The 23,671-nt window shown below is 48.5% G+C and overlaps 1 protein-coding gene and 1 long non-coding RNA gene across 4 annotated transcripts in view; one reads left to right on the plus strand and one right to left on the minus strand.

The window, feature by feature from the left end:
• dock1 (dedicator of cytokinesis 1) overlaps positions 1 to 23,671 on the minus strand; it is a 132,616-nt gene that overhangs the window by 98,794 nt on the left and 10,151 nt on the right. The window contains exons 2-19 of one of the 2 annotated variants that reach the window (XM_048986656.1): positions 17,823 to 17,906; positions 17,346 to 17,386; positions 16,803 to 16,858; positions 15,884 to 15,980; positions 15,466 to 15,614; positions 14,886 to 15,021; positions 13,541 to 13,704; positions 13,217 to 13,298; positions 12,357 to 12,492; positions 11,240 to 11,312; positions 9,959 to 10,038; positions 9,507 to 9,590; positions 7,110 to 7,235; positions 6,892 to 7,016; positions 3,012 to 3,110; positions 2,499 to 2,571; positions 846 to 949; positions 580 to 763 (exon numbers count right to left, since the gene is read on the minus strand). In XM_048986656.1, coding sequence (XP_048842613.1) covers positions 580 to 763; positions 846 to 949; positions 2,499 to 2,571; positions 3,012 to 3,110; positions 6,892 to 7,016; positions 7,110 to 7,235; positions 9,507 to 9,590; positions 9,959 to 10,038; positions 11,240 to 11,312; positions 12,357 to 12,492; positions 13,217 to 13,298; positions 13,541 to 13,704; positions 14,886 to 15,021; positions 15,466 to 15,614; positions 15,884 to 15,980; positions 16,803 to 16,858; positions 17,346 to 17,386; positions 17,823 to 17,906 — 1,893 coding nt within the window. The remainder of the gene's footprint in view (positions 1 to 579; positions 764 to 845; positions 950 to 2,498; positions 2,572 to 3,011; positions 3,111 to 6,891; positions 7,017 to 7,109; positions 7,236 to 9,506; positions 9,591 to 9,958; positions 10,039 to 11,239; positions 11,313 to 12,356; positions 12,493 to 13,216; positions 13,299 to 13,540; positions 13,705 to 14,885; positions 15,022 to 15,465; positions 15,615 to 15,883; positions 15,981 to 16,802; positions 16,859 to 17,345; positions 17,387 to 17,822; positions 17,907 to 23,671) is intronic. The other variant, XM_048986657.1, reaches the window with a different exon arrangement.
• Positions 15,609 to 16,396, plus strand: LOC125715325 (uncharacterized). 2 transcript variants are annotated; one of them, XR_007384009.1, is made up of 3 exons: positions 15,609 to 15,740; positions 15,867 to 16,056; positions 16,320 to 16,396. It is a non-coding gene; the product is annotated as an uncharacterized LOC125715325 (long non-coding RNA). The 2 variants fall into 2 exon arrangements; XR_007384007.1 differs by having other exon boundaries at positions 15,867 to 16,101; positions 16,320 to 16,383.

Here is a 23,671-nt window from a genome sequence, read left to right on the forward strand (position 1 = left end):
TTTATCCTGCCGTAAAAATAGGTAAGAGAGCTGGCATTACAAACAATAAACAGTGTAATGCGATCTGGACTGGAGCAAAGTACATTAGCGGGCCGAGAAGGGCACAGGAAAGTGGCCGCACGCCGAGGCCGGGATCTCATGTCACTTTCTCTTGGCGAGAAACTCCTTAATCCTCTTAAGGCTGGAGAGGACATGAACACAGAATGTCCTGAAAAGCACGAGCTACCACAAGGCCTCAGTTGGGGCCTGGTTTGGAGCAGTTTAAGATGTGAAATGACAAAACAGTGCCCTCCTGCGCCCTAGCTAAAGCAAGTCAGCTAACAAGCCCCGCCTCCAAACAAATAACCTATGACATAGTCCGAAACACCACCAACACACAGACCAATGTTTTTTTTTTTTTTTTACCTCTGAGCAAGGGGCCACCGTGAGCCAGCTATAAAACTCCGCCTCCAAAGCAAATAGCGATGACATCATCCGAAATACCTCCAACACACAGACCAATTCTTTTTATTGCTAACAAGCCCCACCTACAAAGGAGCAGCCTATGACATCCGCATAATTTCGAACACACATTCCTACCGTTCTGCGTGAGCTTGGTGGAGCACACCAGGGTTGAGATCTGGAAGCAGTCCTTGCTGATAGTACAGCTGCTCAAGTTCAGCATGCTCCTGCTCGTTGTAGCATAGCCCTTCTCCTCCATCTCCACCTTGGTGGCAGGGAGGTTCAGGTAGAGCGAAGAGTCCTCCAGCTTCTTCACCTCTGCCTGCAACACCGGGACGATCAGGGAGATGGCCGCACGACTTTCCCAGGATAAACCCTACTGGGAGATTCCACAGACTTTCTACCTTGTAGACAATGAGATCGTGCTCCCCGTCCCGCAGAGTCGTGCCGTCGTATCGCATCAGTTTGACGAACGACAGGGCAAATATTCTCTCCGATTTGTCCTTTGCTGCATAGGGGGAAAAGAGATGGTGAGATGATTAAGGCAACTATCATGGCCGGAGCCACTCCTCGGACCCAGACAGAAACAGACTTCGACCATCGATTCCACTCAGCACGTACAAAAAAAAAACTAAGAATAAAACTGCGCAAGAGCTTTTAACTTACTGAAGATAATGACTGGGGCCTGATATAGGTTCAGCAAACAGAGATGGTCCAGCATTAACAAGGACCAACACTATAACAAAGCCATGACTGCCCTGCTAAAACAGGGTGGAGACCCTGTGCACATATAATATGCAGACTATCACACTCCCTTCCACTGCAGCCACGGGACACAGAATCAAGTGGGGTCCTCAGTTATACTCCATAACCAGGAGACGGCACCCTCTCCCCTGGGGGGGGGGGGGGGAGGTAGATAACGAGGGGCACCGGGAGGGGGCTGGAGGGCAGGAAATGCTCATTTTAGATAAACACACTTCAAAGCGCCAGAGCACAGCAAGGGGGGGGAAACAGCCAGGAGCAGGGCGGTGGGGGGCTCACAGAGGATCAGGCGGAACCAGAACCCGAAGGGCCCGGCAAGACGGTGAGCTAGAGGCCCGACGGAGAGGCACGGGCGGTGGACGGAAAGGTACAACCGAACGCGCGGATTCCACCGGCAGGCCCAGTCAGGTGAATAATCTTTGAGCTTCATGGGGAGCGAGTGGCTGTAGATAGGAGGAGAGCAGCGGGAGCCAGGGTGGGGGGTGGGAGGGGGGGAGAGCCAGCGAGATACAGGCCGCTTTGTTTAACGAAATGCGGTTCGGACACTCGCAGGAAATGCTGGCCCCGTGGGATGGGGTTTGCTTACCGCAGGCCGTTCCGACCAAACGGCACAAGTTAACCCTCACACCATGTCGTCATCAATACCTAGAGGCCCCCCTGGCACAGGGCGGGTGGGGGGCAGAAACACGCTACACAAGGGGCCCGAATCGTTAGCACAACAGCTGCCCAGGAGTATAAGGGTTATGCTTCTCAGCCCACAGTATGCAGTCACACTGAAGGGTGAGCGGCGGAAGCCATCCCGGCTGTGTAGATTAAATTGACCCCCCTGAATCCGCCCCCCCGCCGTGTTCTGAAGCCCCCAAAGTCTCTCAAAGACTGACACATAATATCTTTATAAGGCCCCACCCACCAACACTGTGCCAGTTATGGCCGGTCCAGAAGTGGACTTGGGAGGGGGGGGGGCGATAAAGCTGTCAGATGACCTCATCTCACTGGCACTGCCCAGCAGCACAATCCAGCGGGAAGCGGAGTGTGACAGGGAATGCTGCCCTATAGTCCCCCCCCCAGCCTGCCAGGTCAGCGTAGACCTACAGCAGTGTGAGTGGTGTCCTAGAGGGACAGCAATTCCGGGCCGTTGTGACCTTTCCCAGGGAACAGCGCCTCCCGCAGGGCCACCTTCCACCCTCCCTCCCCAGCACGATTCCTGTGACCCATCCCACATGGTGCCGTCCCGCTGTAACTCCTGACTGAGACACAAGCAGGACGACAATGTCGAGGCCGATTATTTTACTCACATTCCGTAGACGACCTGTGGCGGAAGGTGAAGCGCAGGTGGCTGCGGTTCACGTCCTCGATGGGAATAGCCACCTGGAAAAGAAAAAAAAAAAAAAAAGTGCCTTAACAGCGCCCCCTACAGACAGCTCACAGGCATGACATATCAGCACCAAAATCAGGACTACGAGCAGCGGAAGGCACTAAATCTCTATGAATATTTATTTAAGACAGAGGGATGATAATTTCTCCTTGCATGACCTATAACAGGTCACTAACCCTTGAAACAAACCTAGACTAAGTAAATAGCTCTGAATAATTCATTACCCGACAGCAATGTCCTCTAACCAATTTTCCTACTCAGAGATGACACGCGAGTTCAAAGCCTTAAGCTAACGTGCTCTTCAGAGCGTACTAGACCCAAATCATTTATATTGAGAGCGAATTCCGATTCATTTATTCATCTGCACTTTAAGACCCCGTCCGATAAACAATGCATAAGACACATCTTCAGATGGAAAATTCTCAAAACTCACCTTGACCGTTTCAAACCAGCGCGATTGTTTCACTTGGTAGTAGATCACAGACTTGTACTCCATGATCCCATCATCGCCAGCACCAGGAAAAATGACGTTCTAGAGATGGTAAGATGGCGAACCAGTGATAGGTCTGAACATTTGCAGGCATTCAAGAAAATCGATGCATTTTTCAAAATTTACCTTGTACAGTCACCTTCCAAAACCTGTGCGCCTACCCAAGGGGTGTTCAGTATTTCACATTTAAAATGTCAAACTCCTCAGACAGTTAGTAACAGAGTATCTGCAGTTACTGCCGACTGCATTTTAACATCCTGTTAATTCACAGGCAGATCAACCTAAGGCATAAGGCAGCCTGTGCCGGGTGATGACCTTTTGTCCATGTTTAAGGCACCTGGAAGCACGAGTCAATCGGAAACAAAACATATAAATGAATTCCCATCCAAGACGGTCAACCGCAATGCATTCAAGAAAAAAATCCAGCCGTGGATTTTGTGCTGCTAGTCCCACTCAGGGGAATGATAAAATAATGAAGTGAAGTTACTCCATCGAATAAGCTTCCTAAATATAAAAGCTCGAATTTCTGAAGGCTGTGCCCACACCTCCCACAAGCTACTGAATAAAAACACACAGGCACATCCCCGCCCCCCCAAGACCAAAAATGGGCTGCTCATCTGCCTGGCTAAAGAGGCAATTAGTTCTCCCCACCAAGCTGTGTAGCAGGTCGAGGTCTCGGTGTAAAACAAGTGGCCTCCACCCCCACCCCCACCCCACAGAGGGGCACATGCAGATGCACACTTGCTGCCCCATTTGGGCAAACTTAAACTAACAATTTTCTGACACCTATAAATTATGAATTAACAAGCTAGGAAAGTGTTGGGATACATGCTGGGATGGACCGGGACGTTGGGGACAGCTCCGGGACGTTAGGGACAGCTCCGGGACGTTAGGGACAGCTCCGGGACGTTAGGGACAGCTCCGGGACGTTAGGGACAGCTCCGGGACGTTAGGGACAGCTCCGGGACGGGACTCAAGTAGTCTCGACTAGAAAGGACAAGATCCTGCCTTCTAGAACAACAGAGTCCCAGCACTTAGAAGCAGCACTTCAACTAAAATGTATTTATGTTGTTTAGTCCCTGGAGGAGACCTGGATCCCTGGGACACGTGGGCCGTGAACCACAAGCCACACGCATTTATGACTTGAGTGAACATAAAATCCAAAAATAAGATGTGGAGGGTCCTTCTACAAGAGGACATTCAGGTCAACGCAGCCAGCGGAAGGGGAGGGAGCGAATATCCAGCACTTGCATTTCTCCTCTAAATACAGCCCCCCCAGAGAGAACCTGCTCTGAAGAGATGTGTAATTAAGACAGCGATGCTTGGAGGCAAGCCAAGCCGGCAGTCCGGAAGATGTCTCTCCCTGTAGAGGGAGTGAAGTGTGCTTTTAATCGCACCCTGGGAGTGAGAGCCCAGGCAGACCTTCACTATGGAAGACCTATCGCTGCCATTACGGCTGACACGTACTTGCATTCTCCGGGGAAGAATTAATTGACTCAACGAGTGACCAGTAAAACTGACATGAAAGATAATTACAAAGTTTAGCCATTATGAGGGACGGATTTACAATCATGTGCTTCGTTCAACAGGCCCAAAAGTAGCAATGCATCCACTCAACCAGGTTCAGCCCCCTGGTCTTCACACTCAGCTGGACGATGAATGCTAATGAGAAGCTTGCAGGAGACTGAGGACTCCAATAACCAACTGTGCGCACTTAAGATTCAGAGGACGGGCCTCAAGAATAGTCTGTCATATTGAACATCTCCAGGGGAAAGCATTCAATTTCAAAAAGATTTCAGCAATAAATAATTCCTCCAACGATGATGATGACTTTCCCGGAGCCTCACAACAATATAATGTGACACAGCAGCATCCGTGATGTTCATTACCGTTCTGGCAAACCCTTCCAGCACCGAAGACCACACTTAGTTCTGTGGACTGTTATAAAGAAACCTATTCCAGGCAACTAACAGGAAATTAGATTCTATCGTAAAATTGTGCCAGTACCTTGAACAAAAAGCCAAACACACCTTTGGCCACGCAGGAAGAAGCAACATGAATCCATGGGGGTGTAATGCACCCTCCAAACTGCTGGGGTCGCTCTTACTTTTTATACCCACAAACTTAATTCCTGAAATTAAGATGTGTCCTCCTTTATGGTGCACATTTAAAAGAAAGGGGATTAATCTCAGAAAGGGAGGGATGCTTGTAGCTAAGAACCATCCACACATTCGCCCTTCTAATCACATTTTTTGTACGGTTTCCAACCTTTTTCCCTGACACAGCTGGTTGGCCGATTCCTAAAACTGCACCAATACTGTGTCTAAAAGGGCACCTCTGTGAATTGGTGCCTTTGTTTACCTAATGTTTATCTCTGTATATATTCCTGTAATTGTGCTGAACCACTGTATCACTATTACAGTTCATATATCATCACAGTGTGCTGTGATGCTTTTGTGCACCTGATACAATCAGACCACATTCACTTAATGAGTATGCAAACGTAAGAGAGGATATTTAAAGAAAAAACTAAAATAAGTCAGTACCAGGAACAGGGAAAGCACCAGCCTCTGTCCGGAACGCTTTCCAGCATCCAGAAGAGGAAGTTCACCGACAAAGCTGTAGGAATTATTATACTACAACAAGGCAGATGTTAGGATCCCGTGACCCATGTTGAGGCTGCAGGACACACATGACAGCAGGTCCGCTGGTGTTTGAGCGGCTCAATACAAGGTGAATCGTTTTCTGGGATGACCTCCAACAAACTCGCAACATGAATCCTGCACATTTCTCTGTGCACAATTACTGGATGCTGAGTGACTCCCCAGAGCAACAGGATCAAGGGGAGGAGACAAGTGAGCCAAAAAAAAAAAAAACAGTAACATTAATAAAGACAGCAATCAAGAAACAATGCAGTACCTGAATCCTGAAAGGGACCATTAGGAAGAGCAAACAGCAGCAAATCAGCAAGGACAAAGCGGCTCCCTGAAGATCGGCAGGGAGACATGTCCCGGACATAAATACTCTCAGCAAAAAACGAATCCCTCCCTAAATTATACTGCTGCTGCTAAGAATAAAACAGGAAGATGAAAGCAAAACTCCTACAGGCCCATAAGTTGAGTTTAATCAATCCAAAGGGACATCGGGGAGTCTCAGAAAGTTCATCAGCTCAGATTAGAAAAGGGTTTGAAAAGCCACCCCTACGTTCCAGCAGAGAATACACCTTAATGATCGCCACTCGCAGTTCAGAGCTTCGTCTGGGCTAAATGACTACATATCGCAGCGTATTCATTAACGGCCACACATTCCAGCTTGTCAGCAGGGAGAGGAATCAAATGGACAGTCATTCCGACATCATCACCAGTGTCATGTCATGCATCACGGATTCCACAAGCGCTTCCACGACGCCTCGGAATCACAGATGAGCATTAGAGCATTAATCTTAATCTGAAGCTTTCAAGATATTGGCTATCTGATCTTTCCCACACTGATTAAAGGACAGTGAGAAAAAGCACTTCTGCCACTAATGACTAAAATGAAGTTCATTGCACTAAAGCTGCACCAATCTATTCTGCGAGAGGGTAACTAACATAGCAGCTACCTTCAGCTCACTAGACATGCAACGTCTGTCTACAAAGCATTCAATGCACGTTTGTGCGAGAAATGTCTGAGCTACCACTGGATTTCTAATGTGATATCGCTACTGCTCCTTATGTTAAAGCGTTTAAAACACACACACACACCAAGAATTATGATGCACCACTAAACTCACATTTGCGAAGGCAGCCCAGGATAACAGCTTTAAAAGGTACACGGCAGTTACCTCCAGTTTTTTGCCATCTTCATCGTGAACAGACATGGTGACCTCCACATTTTTCCATGCGGTCTTATTGCCCTTTTCGAAGTCCCCCTGGACCAACGTCACATATATGTCGTTGCGGACGTCACCTTGAAGAATCGCAGGGGACCCACGGTTGGTCAATGAGCTTTACACGGGGGGGAATTCAAGAACACTGACAACTATGGCCTCATGAGACCCACCTGGCATGATGATTTCGGGGAATCCCATCTTCCGGGCCACAGCCGTTGACCGATCCACTAGGTGAGGGAAATCTTTGCGGATCTGATGGATGTCTCCAGGGAGTAGTTTCAGTGTCACCCACAACCCTGCCAGGGACATCATCATGGAGGAAATTTGCATATATCCACTACTGCCAGCTAAGCTGTTTAGCTGGATGGGGGCCTCAGCTAAGCGATCACAACCCAACACTGCGAGGACATACTGAACGGTCTGCTACTATGTGTGAAGCAAAATCTGGAACTGAGTAACACCACACCATTTCATTATGGATGACAGCATACAGTTTGCTGGTACTTAAATGGGCAATTTCATACAAAGGTCAGTTTGATGTGACATCCATAACATTTTTTTGCTAAGCATTTCCAACAATGAATATACCAATTTGAGGATTTGTCTATATTCAACCCAAGAGGTTACAAGCATAAATATATGCAAACTGACTCGCTGATACTAAGCTCATCCTTGCTCTGAGGCACTTTGCCAATACTAGTCTAAATGTCACTTCCACAATACTAGAATTGCCCAAATACACCAGCACCTGTAAGAGAGACAGGAGTGTCATGTGTGGAGGAAGAGAAAATTCCAGCGTCTGGACCCAAGAGGTTCAGGCTTTAAAAACCATCTTCAGAGAGAGGCCAGGAACGAGGGAAAAATATTAAAGGACAGAAAGGTACAGAAGTGTAATATCTCTATAGAGTCCTTTTTTAAAAGACAGAAAAAAGCATCAGCACAGTGGACCTACAGAGGGACAACGGAGCAATGAAGAAGGTACTCATGTGAGTGGGAAGATGAAGAGGCAGGAACAGAACTGCACACTCCCTCCTTTAGTCACGTTCGACCCAAGGTGAAGATGCATCACACCGCAGAACTTTGAAGAGTCTGTCTAAAAGGGGCTCCTTCCAGGTGCAATGGCGCCATCTACCATTTTCGCAACACTGACATCTGTTTGCGTCGAGTGATCCCACCCCCTCCATCCCATAGAGACACCCTGTAGCACGGCGACATCTTTGGGTGTACTCACACCGGGCGATCCGTATCTTGCCCAGGTATGTTTAAACCCCAAAGTCTAGTTCATTGGACTAATGCATCTCGGCCCGGCCATGGGTAGTTGTACTAGCTGGGACGCAACTAGCGTGATCGTTAACCGTGCTTGGGTATGGAACACAGACATGACCTTAGAGGTGCTACGGACACACGCATGCACACACGTACACTATAAACGAAGCAGAATGGGAAGGACCCGATCGCGTAGGCCGTGCAGACTTCGTTTTTTCCCTGCAAAACTGCGAAATAAGGTGCAGTGTTCACTGGAAATGTGGGCTAATGATAGTATCCAGGAACAACTAGATGCACAAAACAAAAACTCAGCTATCAGGTAATATATGGAGCCACCTTCTTACACACGCAGCAAGAATAAATAAAAATCGCTGCTTTGCATACTCAATAAATCTATAAGTGGACCGTGTGTCATCGCGCCCAAAACGTCTCCAAATAAGCGACGAAATAAGGACGTTAATCATGAACTCTATCTGCTGTGGGTTTGCGATTTTCTTCCGATGTTTTCTGTAACCCAAAAAGTGGCACGGTGATGACGAGAGCGTGCTCAGGCCCAGAACGTTAAACGCGCAGACCAGTAGGAGACTGGGGACAAGTGGGACAAGTGCGAATATCCCCCCCCACATACACACACACACACACACAAATACATACACACACACACACACACACACACACTCGCTGCTAATACAAGCTCCTGCTGGTGTCAGACGTGCGGAAGCCTCAAAAGAGAGACAGACCGTACTCATTGACAGAGACGTCTGTCAGCTGCCTTCAGATGGTAAATATTATGGAAATTCAAACAGCGACAGCATTTAACAGAGAAACGTTCCACACATCCGGCACTAGCAGTGAGCTGCCTGAAATCCCCACTGATGTGAAAGCGCCATTATTGCTTAATTTATTTCCGTGTTACAGACTGTCCCTGACTTATGATGGCTCGCACATACAACCGCAGTTTAGAGGAAAAAAAATACACATTGACAAGCCAGTAGTAAGTCGGGGACAGTCTGCATTTTACCCAGTTCCCGAACAGTATGAGCTAAATGATTAGTCAAAGCCCCCCAAATTTCAGGAAAGATGAACGGTGGATGAAAGATCTTAAAGGTTAATGGTAAGTTGATAGTCGTGTGCTTCGATTCTGATTTAATTACAGAAGAACTGTAAAAATTATATAACCTCCTTTATCTAAATAGATGCGGAGGCACACTTAAAGACATAAAGAGACGTCTTAAAGTTTAAAAAGCCCCCGTGTTACTTTGAACCGTGGCCTGTGGGTGGCGCTGCAGTTCCCATTGTACCTCCAGCACTGGAGGTTCGCATGCTGTGTGTGTGTGGGCTTTGCAAGCTGCCCTTGAGATTTCGGGATTTCCAGTGGGTTCCTCCTGTAGTCCAAACACATGCAATTAGGCTTACTGATGTCTCTAAACAGAGCCCGTAGCGGGTGGTCGGCTACGTGAGCGCACGCGGCCCGTGGTGGAGAGGCATCCCATTCGGAGTGCATTCCTACTTTGTGCCCTGTGCATTCTGGGATAGGATCTTGCCCTATCCCCGGTAACCCTGACCAGGATAAGCGGTTGGAAGGCTGGTTTTTAAATCAAGTCAACTCAAGGTAGCACTGCTAACCAATTGTAGCAGAGTAGGGCAGTCAGAATGGGATGGAGGAGAAACATGGACATGGCACAGTGGAGGGCAACGAGCGCTGACAGGAAAAGCGGGAAAGTCGGCACGCTCCCACCGCGACCCTCGGTACCTTGTCCCTTGTGGTTGACCTCTTTGGCAGCGATGACCTTGTTGATGACTGTCTGGAGGAAGTCGTTCTCCCCTGCCACCCTGGGTGAAAAACGGGAGATGTTCAGCTGCCTGTGGCGGATGGCGTCATCCAAGGCTAGCCTGGAGGATGTACGTGATGGGTGCCAGCACAGGGGCAGACCGGGGGTGGGGGGCACAGAGAAGCAGAAGGTCATGGGCATGTGGGTGGGGGAGTCGGGGGTTGGCGGTAGACGAGACAAGGAGGGAAACGTACCAAAACAGTGATGCAAATTCCATGACAGAGACAAAGTGGTTGTTAGCCAACAGCGGGGCAGGAAGGGTAACGAGAGAGAGAGAGAAGAACGTTTAAGTGAGTGATGCCAGGTGGAACCCCAGAGTCTGGAAGCTTGTTTTCACCTTTACGCTATAGCAAGAGAAGCTTAGGAAGCCCCTTCACCCCCCCCCCCGTCCCAGAACATTTCCTCAAAGACAAGCATGAGACACCCAAATCACCCAAGCGCACCAACGAGAAGAACGACAGGAATGTGCAGGAAATGCCCTGTGCGGTTGGCACTGACCACACCCCCTTGACCGTGTCCAGGTTCCCGTTGGAAGCCGAAGATGAAGACCAACTGTCAAGTATGAAATAAATCGCCGCCTTTCTTTGGCCCAAAATTAGCTTTAAATGTGTTTTTTTTTTTATTAGAAACAATAGCGGAAAGTTTCATTGACCGGCGAGTAACCTCTCGAGATTTAATTCCAGTACAGAACTCAAGGCATTACTGAAATACACTGAGATGTATCGCATGACATCAGCAATGCAGCCTGGACGAATGTGATTACAGTACGCGGATGCCCCTCCGCATGACAAGCAGTGTGGGGGAGGCTCCTATCGCACTCATCTCTAGGGGAGGTCTACAGGGGAAACCAGGCCCAACTCAGAACGACAGAGAAGTTAGATTACTGCAGACGTCTGGGCCGATGCAGTTCATACCCTAAAGGCACTTTTTAAAAAAAAAAATAAAAATGAAAAAAAACCCAGAGTTCAGTCCATTTAATCAATTATGTCATTAGGGCTCACTTCCTCTTTCGAAATGACAACTTCCTGCTCACCACTCCCTGTTCACATTGGCAAAAGGGAACATATTCAAATGTAACCAGTGATGTGATGCTACTCAAAGTTACTCTTGTGGAGTATCTCACTCCCCTTCATACTAAAGCAAACCTTAAAAAAATCAACTAGGAGATGATTGCGATAACAAAGGCGTCGGTGTCAACTTACGGCTGGAACGGAATGAAATGCTGCTTGTCTTCGTCGTCCATTTTACCCGTTATGATGTCAGTGACGTCCATCACTAGGAAACAGTACAGCGGTAAATTAGTGGACTGTGGGTCTCTCACAAATGAACCACGGTCATTTTTTTCACCATCTTCCCGTTTCATAAATAAGAAAACTAAACAGCTGGTCGTTCACAGAGAAGTTGATCCAAAGTGGAGCAGGAAATTGAGTTTATGGGAAAGTCGTCCGACTGTCAACGGGATGCCCGACGGGCGGGTTTACGGAGGACTCCACGCAACACCTGCTTCGATTGCTCCTGCCCGACACACAAGGGCACTTCTGCGAGTCGAGGAAGCACACATCCCAACTTAAAACGTAGATTCACTCGGCTGTGTAAGCGGCCATCATGTAATTCGGATGCGAATTCGTTGTGCAGGTCTGTGCAAAAATGGGGCCCATTCCAGAATAGATGACAAAAAAAAAAAAATATCATACTTCATCCAGTATGATAAAGTATCATGCATCAGGAAGCCGGTTTGATCTCTCATGTGAGCCAGAAAACGGGGGGGGGCTGGGGCAAGCCGTACATCTTGGCACGCCCCGGGCACCAAGCCAGCCTAATTAGTTTTCTACACAGCCAGCATTCCGCCTGCAGGGGCCGATCAGACGCCGATTCCTCTGAATTAACCTGAGCTAAAACCCTCTGGTTTCTGTCCAAGACGAGGCTACTCAACGAGGCAGACAAACGATTCGTCCGCCGAGCTGCCTGAACAAAAACATAATCTTTTCAACTCAAAAAAAAATTGCAAAGAAAAACATCCACTTTTATTTATCGAGTACTTCTGTGGGACAAAGCAGCATGCAAGTGAGGATCAGAGAGCAGGACCAGCCAGCGTCCCTAGACCATCTGGCCCCAATAGTGATACGGTTACTCTATTGGCAGGAGATTCGAACCCACAACCTTCCAGACAAAGGAACAGCCATTTCTTTAGCAATACAGAATCTGACAATTGACTTAAAAAATTAATCTTCGAAGATTTCTTTTGTTAGGGTATACATTTAGAGTGCCACTCAAGGTCGAAGGGTTACGATGTATGATGAGACTGAACAGAAGGATTACCGGCAACTCCAAATGGCCGGCGGAGCCCTGAAGTCAACCGGCGTGCATTGTTGTCCCTCAGCTCCATGCGGCCGACCCTCACGATCTGACAGACAAAGCAGATCTTCTCCCTCTTAAGGTCCTCACTGCCCAGGTCCTGAGCAGACGAAGAGAAGGTGGGGGTCAGAACCATAGACGGGCTGTGGATCCAGAGGTGAAAAGTTCAGGTCCAGGAAGTACAAATCCAGACCAAGGTTTTGTTTCAACCAACCAGCTGAGAATAAAAAGTCAACACTTAACTGGTTTGATGAAACATAATCTTGATCTAGATTTTTACTTTCTGGACCTAAATTTTTCACCTCTGCTTCTAGGCTCTCATCAGTGGCCATTTCCAAGGCTGGACATCATTTAACAGTCAGCAGATGGTGGATGCTTATACTGGGCTGACTACCAAGACAGAGCCCGAGTGATTTTTTTTTTTGGTGAAGGCCATATTACAGGTGCTTTAAGCCAGAGTTTCCCAAACCAATCCTCGGGGACCCATAGTCTGTCCATGTTTTCGTTTACTCCGAACTCCCTGCCAGACAGTCCACATTTTTGCTCCCTCTCAGCTCTGCAAGAACATGGCCTGCCTGTGGGACCCTAAAGACTGGACTGGGAAGCACTAATTTAAGCGAACACCAGTCTGACTCCAGGTGGCACCCTCATAATGCATCAGCAGCAGGCAGTTAATGATATGAGGCCTCGGGACAAGAGCTTCAAACTCCCAATTGAGGCCAAGGATGGACGGCCTGGTTTAATTCACACTGGCACTGGCGGGGGGGGGGGGGGTCAAGATCCACACATGAGCTGAAATCAGGCATAGCTGGCCAAACACTCACAGTGAAGACGGCTCGCAGGTTGTGCAGCTGGTCGATGTCTTTTACCAATCCGGAGCTTGACCATCGCACCAGGTAATTCTCACTATGTGGGGGAAGGTGAATTTCATCTTAAAAGTTAACTAATTTTACAAAACCACAATGAGACACCACATCAAAGCAGACTAACAGACAGTCAACTTCCTGGTGGATAGACATCCACCACAGCACAGGAATGGGCGTTTATTAAGTATGACACAGACAGGTCACACAAACAGATGCCACAGAAGACGAGAATCAAAACTTCTGCAGCTGCGAGAAGCTGCAGGGTTAGCAGGACCCGGCTACCTGATAAACCTGGACTTGGACTCCACGGGGTCGTACAGAGACATGAGCACCTCGGCGTCCTCGCCGATCTTACACACCACGTTCTTCAGGGTGATGAACAAGGCAAAGGAAGGCGTGGAGGCAAACTTCTCCTGCCGGCTGAGGTCCAAGTTCTGCTTCTGGGACTGTCGGAGCAAGCAGACACAGCCATCATGTTCAGGCTCACAGTCGGTGTGTATGGGCCTCCCAAAAAACACTCTGATATTCCGAGCTGAAGATTCTCCTCCGGGCAGATGCAAACAAAGGGCCAAACATTACATAACTGATGAAGCAATAGGCCAGGCTAGTGCTGCCACTGATCGTGACAGAACTCTGCATGTGTATTGGATAATCACGATACCTAAACTCGCCGCTATCACATGCACATGGCGCTTCCCGACAGAAGATGACTGTCAGGTGCAGATGCAAACCGCGGGCGTACGCTTCAAGGGCAAGATACAGGAAACAAAGTGCACGAAGGCCATTCAAGGGACATTAAAGTAAGAGGCGAGTGTCTTTGTGATTCCATCAACGTGAGCTCTTTGTGATTCCCCTGTGCTGTTATCTCAGGGTGGGGTGGGGGGTGGGGCGGAAGGGGGAATTAAAAATAAAAGCCCACATGGACATGGACAGCTGGTCTGAAAGGTAATTCACCACCAGCCTCAAACCTTCTGGCTGCCCGGCGAAGTCCCTAAAAATGACTTACCTCTGGTACTCGGAATAAACCAAAAAAATATAAGGCCTCATCCTGCCTGGATGCAAAAACACCTGCTGGAACATCTGGCACCCCCACACTGACTGAAAACTGGTCTTTGTACAAAAACTACAGTTTCCCTGAAACATATGACTGACAGCAGGGCTAAGTGACCTTAAGGGAAACAAACGATCGCCCATTGCTCGCCAGAGTACAGACAGAACGGGAAAGCTGCCTGAAAGTTTCTAACCGGCGCAGAAAACGGCTCAGTGAGCGGCTGATAAAAACCCTGGAGATTTAGTCAGGCTCAAGGGCTTCGGTGCTCATCTGGGCTCCATCTAGCACCCGGACCAAGTCAGAACCACAGGACCCAGCGGCTAGCTTCAGCTCTCTCAACTGAGGAAAGTTCTCTTATGTAACCTTGGCCCACACGATTCTGCAGTAGGAAACTCTCAACTTGCTGTCCCAGGCTTTGGCAGCAAAATGTCCATCATATCTAACAGGATACGTGAGAACAGGCTGGAGTCAGTTCCTATAAAGGGAGCAGTGTAGTCAAGCTGAACTTCAGCCTCAGTTTAAAAAAAGACTGCCGAATGAGTTCAGACAAAGGCTGCCATGCCAGGCAGACACTACCTTCTCCTCCTGTATCCTCTCCTCTATTTGCTTGGAGGCTGCTTCATGGGCTCGGAACAGGCTGATGGTGCTGGTCAGGTCTGGATCCAGGATATTCCCGTCCTTATCCCGAACCACCAGGTCCAGGCCCAGGTACCTGACAGAAAGTTTAAGAAGTTCTTTTTTTTTTTTTGCCGTGTGCTGTTACGGAAATGCCTGACTGTGGGAGGTAAGACGACCATTAAGTAAAATGTAATCCAACGTAAAGTTGAATAAAAAAAATAAAAAATGTACCAGCATGCACCTCTAAGGAGAGATAATGTCCCTGACCTCTCACTCAAAAGGTAATATTTCAAGCCCCAAAAGTAAATGCCACTCTACATCCCTCCTGTTCCCGAACGGGCTTTCAGCCCTGAGCACAATGCATTTGTCCATCTCTCCTGAATATTGGTCGCTGTGATGGCCTGGATCGCGGTCACCTCGATCGCAGCATGAGTCAGGCTGACTAATGCATCTCTGTTCAGGGAGTGAAAGGTGCCAAAACAGCCGATGGGTGGGGGTGTGGCTCACTACACGGGGTGGGCGTGCCCCCCACACTCACTTGTTCCCGTAATCTATTTTCGAAGTGACCTTCTGCTTGAGCTCCGTCAGCTCGTCTTGAGGAAGGGTGCCGGACAGGATCTGGGACCGCCACTCGATGAGGTCGTAGATCATGTCGCGGACGCTGTTGAAGGTCTCCCGCTTGTCCCCCTAGAGGATGGGAATCGGGCCTCAGTTTGACACGGACTGAACTAGGCTAGACTGATGTACCTTTCATGCATTTGGACCATCTGATAAAAAAGCAGAACTTGTTTAAGCTGAAGAGATCCCCTAATGGTAAGATCTACCTTGTTTATTTGTACTTGTATTTATTGTACCTGAAAGCCTGTGTGCTCGTGTGTTAGCATGCCTGCTTAAGTAGCGCAGATCCGCAAACATGTGACAATCTGTGCGTTTGCCAAGGCGTCGGTGACACCCACCACAAAGAGCTCCCTCCAGATGGCAGCCCATTCTCGTAATGTGGTGGTGACCTCGTGGACCAGGGGCTGCTCGATGGGGATGACTGTCTCCTTCTGCCTGTGGGGAGATGTTTCGCACTGATTGCCCTGGTGTCCGTCTCACGCTTCCATCAAACAGGCAGTGGGGATATCAGGTGACTAGGCTCAGAGACAGGACTGAGGGGGTACGGACCAGAAAGGTGGGAAGCGCACACACACACACACACACACACACACACACACACACACACACACACACACACACCCCATCAAGAAATGCTCTCCTGCCAAAGAGAGTGATTTTTTCCCCATTATCGCTGCTCTTAACTGTCCAGATAGTTTTTCTCCATCGATGAAATTTTAGTTTAATTTCACCCTTCATAACAAGTGAGGCTGCCTCGATTCTGTCGTTTCACAGATGCACAGCATGAGGACTATGACAGAGTACGACAATCTGACACCTTGAAGAAAATAAAAAAAAAAAAACCATCACCACCCCCAACCCCCCCCCCACCCCCCCCCCCATCGCCTGATCTCCGGTTCTCAGATGTGCAGACTTAGCTGGATATCCGCACCCATCTCGAAGAAGATGCACGTAAAGCGGCAGGAGGCAGAAGCTTTAACGGCCAAGGACACGGAGCCTGGTGTGGCGAGATCAGCCAGGCGGGGGTGTGAGCGGGAGTGGGGGGGGGGCCATGTGTCCATTAAATCACACCCTCTGAGGGTTTGGGGGGGGAACGATGCACTGAGCTTTATGACAGAGAGAAAAGGGGGTCCGTCCTGCTAAGTAACGAGGTCCCGGCTTCGCAAACATCGATCACATGTCAACTGGGGCTATAAAAACAGTTCCTTTGGCAGGAAGCAGAGAGCCGGCAGACAACAGGATTTAAAGAGGACTAACCCACTGCCTTCGATGGCGGCGTCCTTCAGGTGAATGTAGCCCACGGGGAAAATGCCCTGCAAAGACAGAAATTGAGTGATCAAAGATAATCGTCTGCCTGTCGCCCAGGTCCAAAGACACCCACCCTGTGACACCGCTTTTAAGAATAAAAAAATAAGTCAACATCACCGTGCAAGATAAACCCGCACAGCACGAGGAAACAACTTGTGTTCATTTTACACCAGCCTGGTGCTCCTATCGCCATACGTCACTCACGATCACCCACTCCACTCACATCACTAATCCACCTCACTCACCCCCTCACTACATTCATCCACCTCACTCACTCACCCCCTCACTACATTCATCCCCACCACACTCACTCACCCCCTCACTACATTCATCCCCACCACACTCACTCACCCCCTCACTACATTCATCCCCACCACACTCACTCATCCCCACCACACTCACTCATCCCCACCACACTCACTCATCCCCACCACACTCACTCATCCCCACCACACTCACTCATCCCCACCACACTCACTCATCCCCACTCACCTTTTTTGTCTTCCTACGCAGGCGGTGCCCTCTGTACCAGCCTAAGAAATCATAGGGAACACTCATCATTAATGAGCCGTGGGGGTGGGGCAGCAATCTGAAGAAGCTGGACCATTAGAGCCCCTTAACGTCATTTATTTACATACGGCTGGGAAATGCCTATTGTTCCACATGGCTGGAAGGTGGGGGGGGGGGGGGGGAGGAGGCGGCACTGAAACATTTTCATTATATGCAGTTAATTAACTTAATTTGATCGGCGACCTTGTTGAGAGAGGATATCCGATAAGGGCAGGCACTGCATACCCGGCTATCCAGATCACCGCCATGCTAAATATGGAGTATGAGCACTTGTTACTGACTACTGTGATTAATACAGAAGGGGGGGGTATGTCACAAACCTTGCAAAGCACCCCACCCAGCACACAGGCATCAATACCCAATCTATGCCTCCCACCAATGGGACGTCTCCTCACTCACCTTCATAGGTCTCTAGAATGTGCACGGTGTCCCCAATCTGCAAGGAGAGCTCCTCAGGCCCCTTGGCGTCATAGTTGTAGATTGCTGGTGGGAGACAAGGAGACGCGACTGAAACACGGGACAATGATGCGTGCGGCCTGTTAGGGCTGTTACCATGGCACCCAATTAGCCTGCCGTGTGCTCATTAGCTTGAAGCTAAGAGTCACACTCCTGTCACACATAAGGGGACTGCCAGCTCCGGACAGATCCAGCATGTCGGCAGAGGCCGGTGTAGTCCGTGTAACCACAGCTGTTCATACCCAAGGTGGTAAGCTAATGGGTAAACTGGGCACCCTCAACAACGGCACAATGTGCTTTGTGACTCAGAACTTAACTACAGTACACTTCTTTTTGGGTCTTAAGTGGATCACGAGTGAAGACTGTGCCAATTTAACACCTTGCTCATGGGAGTTTTACTTGCACAAAAATGTTCTGTGGGCAGAATGAAAAATGATTGGTTCAGAGATGACCAATTAGATTGCAGAGGAGGTGGGTCCAGGCATTCTGATTCGTCGTCTCTGTGAACCAATCATTTTTCATTCTGCCCTCAGAACATTTTCGTGCAAATAAAAGTCCCATGAGCTAACTTTCAGCTGGCGGTAAACTGTCTCACCCATGGGCTGATTTGTCCATAATGCCCCCCCCCCCTTACTTTGAGCAGTTGGTGGTGGAGGGGGGGGGGGGGGGGGGGCAAGGATGTGGGATCTGCCTGGCAGGACTCATGTGATATGACTCGTCCACAGAGGACAGGGACCCCCCAGCTGACACAAGTCTGATCGTGATCACGCCCATGCAGCTCGGGGTTTTGTTTGGAATCCAAATGACAGACGGCTGGACCCAATCAGGAGGGCTTTAGTGGCACCGTTCAGCCAGATGACAGCTGGAGAACCACATATGTGCAGCCAGCTGAACTATTGACAAATCGATTTATTTCTCAAACCTTCTATGGACATGATCTCATGTGCCACTGAAACAACAGCTCATAGGTAGAGGTGTTACTATGGTAGCATTACTCCCTCATGCCCACAAAGGGGCGTACGTGGTCTTGATCGAATTAACCGCCAGTCCAGATGCTACTCATTAAGTCACATGCCTAATAACAGGCACTGGGCACACAGCAGGGGCACCGAGGTGCCAATGAAGCAGCAGGTAACAGGGAAGCCAGTAAGACGGCAGCCTTAACTGACAACCGCACTCAAACATGCCCTAAGCTCCATCAGACGCCACAGTCACCCAAGCGATTAAGAATTCATAAATAAAAGTCCCGGGCCGATCAAATAAAGCCCATTAATCACTCACTGATGTTTCGTCTCAGCCCGGATGTTGTTTCAATGGCAGAAGCAGAAGATCAACACCTAGCGGACGACAGCGGGTCTGCGCAGTACAGCATGGCAAGCGTAACAGCTTTGACCAGATCCAGTAAGACACTTAGCAGGTGTAACCTGCTACGCCAGTCCATTCCAGGCAAACGCGTGCACATACACACACACGCCCAGTAAGCCGAGTGGGTAGTGCACCCATTTCCTGCCTGAAAACTGGGGAGAGTGCCTGGGAGAAAAGCACGTGTTTCTGTGCTGATGTAAGATATGCGTTCATTCATCACAGTTCACAAGAGTCACTTGATATGCACCAAACCAGGCACCAAAGAAATACCAAAAATGGCAACAACACAATGGTCATTCATGACCAAAAAAGGCCTGACCTCACAACAGACCGCTGTAAGTATGAGCTTAGCAGTGAAATCTTAATTATCATCTTCCAACACGCGGGCTACACACCGAGTTATTCAGATCCAACTCTTTTTAAATAAAATTGAAAAGCTTTGCAAGAGCATATCAGCAGCTACTTCACGCATCTAGCAAGCACATATAAAAACAAAAGTCGGCAGCAAAGCAGTGTTCTCCGGGAGTGCTGGCCCTTCTCAGAGCCAGGGATAAACTCCTCACCCAGACTCATCACAAAATCAGAAGCAATAAGATACTGTCCCTGAGCGACAGCATCCAGTGGCTTGAAATCCATAATTAACCAGAATTGGCCCTGCAGCTTGCCACTCCTTGGAAAAATCCCTCCTGCTGTCTGTCAGCTAGAGGAGTGAGCTTGTACTTCAGATATTAGAGAGATTTGAAATGGAATATTAAGACTAATGCTTAAGCGGGGATATATGTAAAACCACTGTATTAGGTTAATGAAAATTCATATACAAAAAAAAAGTCTAATACTATGCAAGGCAGCCCAGCATGACATTCATTTCATCATTAAAAAGAAAAAAAAAACACCGTTCAAGAAAATAGTCAGTTAGTTTGTTGACGCATTTAAGGCTGAATACATAACAAGCAGTTCTCACCCGCTTCATACGGCCTGAAATTTAATTATTCATAACTGTGATTAATTTCCAAGAAATGCCCAAAAACGCTGCATTCCAATCTGATTAACCATGCTGAAACACTGTAGATTAAACACATCCCGCCTATCTATAGATCACTGCACTGATTAAGGATCTCGGAAATCATGCATTTCCTGCAAATGTCGGTAAAACGGGGTCGCCGACGACAGCAGGCTTTGACTAATGACCGCAGAAGAAAGAAGTGGTCCGATGGCCGGGAGCAACGACCAAACGGCACCGACTCGGCCTGAAACGGCAACCGCAGACAGCTCCAGCAGACAAGCCAAGCGGAGTGGGAGGGACTTCGACGGACAGCAGCAAAAACAGCCATATCTGAGCATGCATGTAAAGGCACGACTGAAAGAACAACAAGAATTCAGAGCATCCATTTTCTGCACCATGAACATCAACAGCAGAGAGAATCCACCAGGCAGGCAAACACAGGGATGGATTGGTGCACGGCTCGGCAGGTTCGGATTCCTCGGCCACCATCAGAAGGTTGTTGCTTCAAAATCTGAGGTTGCAATAGTGATTTAACTGCTGGGCCCGTTGGCAAGGACCTTCACTCAGTACGTCTGGACAGAAGTGTCTGTTAAATATGTAAATATGCAAAAACACGGCAATTCAATATCCACACAGATTTACCGCCAGCCATCAGTATTAGTGGATGGCTTGTAATTGTGGTGAAGTCTTGCAGTAGGAAGACAAATGACACTATATTAGAAGAATTAACTGCAACGTGAGTCATCATTTAGAAATACAAGCAAATGAAGGACCAGAGTTCATCAGCCACAATGGAATCGGGAAGTTCATTTTCAAAACCAGGAGGGCCAAGAAGTCCTCAGCTCAACTCCTCAACAATTTCATGAAACACGACCCTCAGAAGAGGAAGTGAGTGGAATACCGTAGAAAGGGCCCCAGAGGAACATTCAGCAGCCTCCGCCATTTGATTGGACACTGACTTGTAGGGGTGTGGCGCACATGGCATGTGCCCCACTTGCTCAACGCAGTATGAGGACAACAAACAGGAAGCCAGACTGCAGCTCAGCCTTTCCTACCCAGAATCCGAAAGTCCTGTTCGCTTCTGCAACATGCGGCCGTCATCTGTTCCAAGGGTGGGCCTCAGGTCATTCTCATGTAGACTGGCTGACTTCAGCAGAGAACAACACGACAGCCCGCTGGACTGTGCCGGGACAGAGACCACTTGGATTTCCAAAAGGCCCACATTGGCCATTCAGCCCAGGCCATTAGCGTACTCGGACACACTCCAAACTCTGCTGTGTCAATTCAGCACGAGTTGACTTCCTACCCTGATATGAAGGTGGTGGTGGCGGGGGGAGGTGTGCATTCCAGTGAAACCAGGGTCATGGGAGCCAGGAATCAATGCGTAGGTTTAAAACTAAGTGTGGACAAAAGGGGATATGCCTCTGATTGACCCACTCGCAGCCAAGACAGTAGCTAACAACCACAGTCCAAGGAGCCTGCCCTTGCAGGCCAGGTCGGGTACTGCGTCGGGCAGGGCATAGAAATTCACAGGCAGTGGCATGAAAAAACACGCACATTCACCCATGTGACTGTTTGAGCAAGAGCTGGGGCGTCGACCATGTTCTATCGTAAGAGTCCAATTTACTTTCTGTGTAACTAGACTGGGGGCTCCGGTACAAAGCAGGAATTCTGAAAAAGGATTTATAGGAAGAAAGATACAAACCACCCACCATTATTCAGGTGAAGGCAGACAACTGCTGAGACAGTCTAGGACAAGGCAGTATGTGCAAACTGGTCCTCACAAGTGCCCTTTTTACAGACCAGCCAATGGTTGCTAAGGCAACAAAAGCAAAGTGCCTAGGGGAGGATCGCAACCCAGCTCACCAACAGAACCACAAAAAGGAAGCGCAGCCGTCAAACTCTGTTCCGAACCCAACAGTGCAAGCTTGCCACCACTCCCCACAGGAAGCCCAGCTCCCAGTTGAGGTCCTCCCTCCTTGTCCACAAGATCCCCCACCCCCCCCCTCCCCAAACATCAAGCAGAGCACCAGCCCTAAAGCCCCCAGAGAGGACTATACAGTTACTCAACCCACACAGCAGTGTGGAAGCAGCCCTGCTGGGAAAACAGTATGAGGAACTTATAATTAATTTTGAGTCCTTTTCTAATGGGTTTAATCAGAGGCTTTACAACTGAGATAGAGGTCTGATTATTTTAATTAGGAACAGTACAGGAACAAAGGGCCACACACACTAAAAGACTGCCACCCTGTCTCTCTGAAATCCATTACGTATAGCAGGCCAGGAATGTTTGTTTATTCCTAATGAGTGCAGACAAGGCCACGGCAATTAACCCAAAATTAAACAGGCCACAGCCCCAATGGGACTGTAAGGAGAAAAACCAAAAGGAGACTCCCGGATGGTTCAACACCATCAGCACATGGCACGCCAGCGGGCTCCGTGGCACGGGCACTGAGGGTCAGAGTTGATCCAAGATACTAGCACGTTAGAGGTGGGAGACAAGAGGAGAAACAGAGCGAGAAGATAACAGAAGGGGTAGGAGAAATAGCAAGGGAGCTAGACAGAGAGGAATACAAAGTATGCTGGCAGTGCCTCCCCACTGGGGGGCAACGGAGAGTTTAGATCTAGTAGTCTTATGGGCTAGTAGGCCATGAGAACAGTGATGCACGCCACCCACAAAAGAACACACATACACACACTCTCATTCATCAAAGTGAATCTGCTGGTTATCTGCTGGAGTCTGGTTTTACCAGCACATCTCCAGGACAGACGCAGACAGCTTCACATGAAAAAGAAACCACCAAAGTTTAATAATACTCACACACAGATTCATGTGTGTTCAACTTTAAGAATGGGTGGCATAAATCAGCAGCAACATCAACAAAAAAAAAAACAGCCATACATTTCAATATGAGGTGCATGAGGTATCAAACTTCAAACAGGATCCACTTAAGCAGGTAATTTCAGAACGATTTATGGACACTCAATCAATCATCAATGACCGGGCTGTTGATATTTAGTCAGTTTGAGGGCTGCACACTCCTGGACGCATCGCTGTGTGACACAACACTATACCCCAGCCCAAAGCTAAATCCAATTTTATTCAATGATCCCAAGTCCCCAGAAAATCAAAAATGCAGACAGGCAGCTGTCTAACCCACTCTCCATACAGCCTGGCTTTCTCAGGACCCAAAGGCGTGTCCCCCTTGTTTTGACAAAGGCCTTTCCTGTTATCAGACCGTTCAAGAGAGAACACATTAAAAAAACCAAAAGATTACACTCCCACACTTTCATCCGGAAACACAGGGTACAATTCACTGCCTCATTTCAATACTATATGCAGACTTCACCCTAAATAAAAATCGATACAATACCACACGAGGTAGGAAAACATATGTAAAAAACACAACTGATTAAATCACCC

The sequence above is a fragment of the Brienomyrus brachyistius genome, chromosome 20 (genome assembly GCF_023856365.1).
Source record: "Brienomyrus brachyistius isolate T26 chromosome 20, BBRACH_0.4, whole genome shotgun sequence".
In the NCBI taxonomy this organism is placed as follows: Eukaryota; Metazoa; Chordata; class Actinopteri; order Osteoglossiformes; family Mormyridae; genus Brienomyrus; species Brienomyrus brachyistius.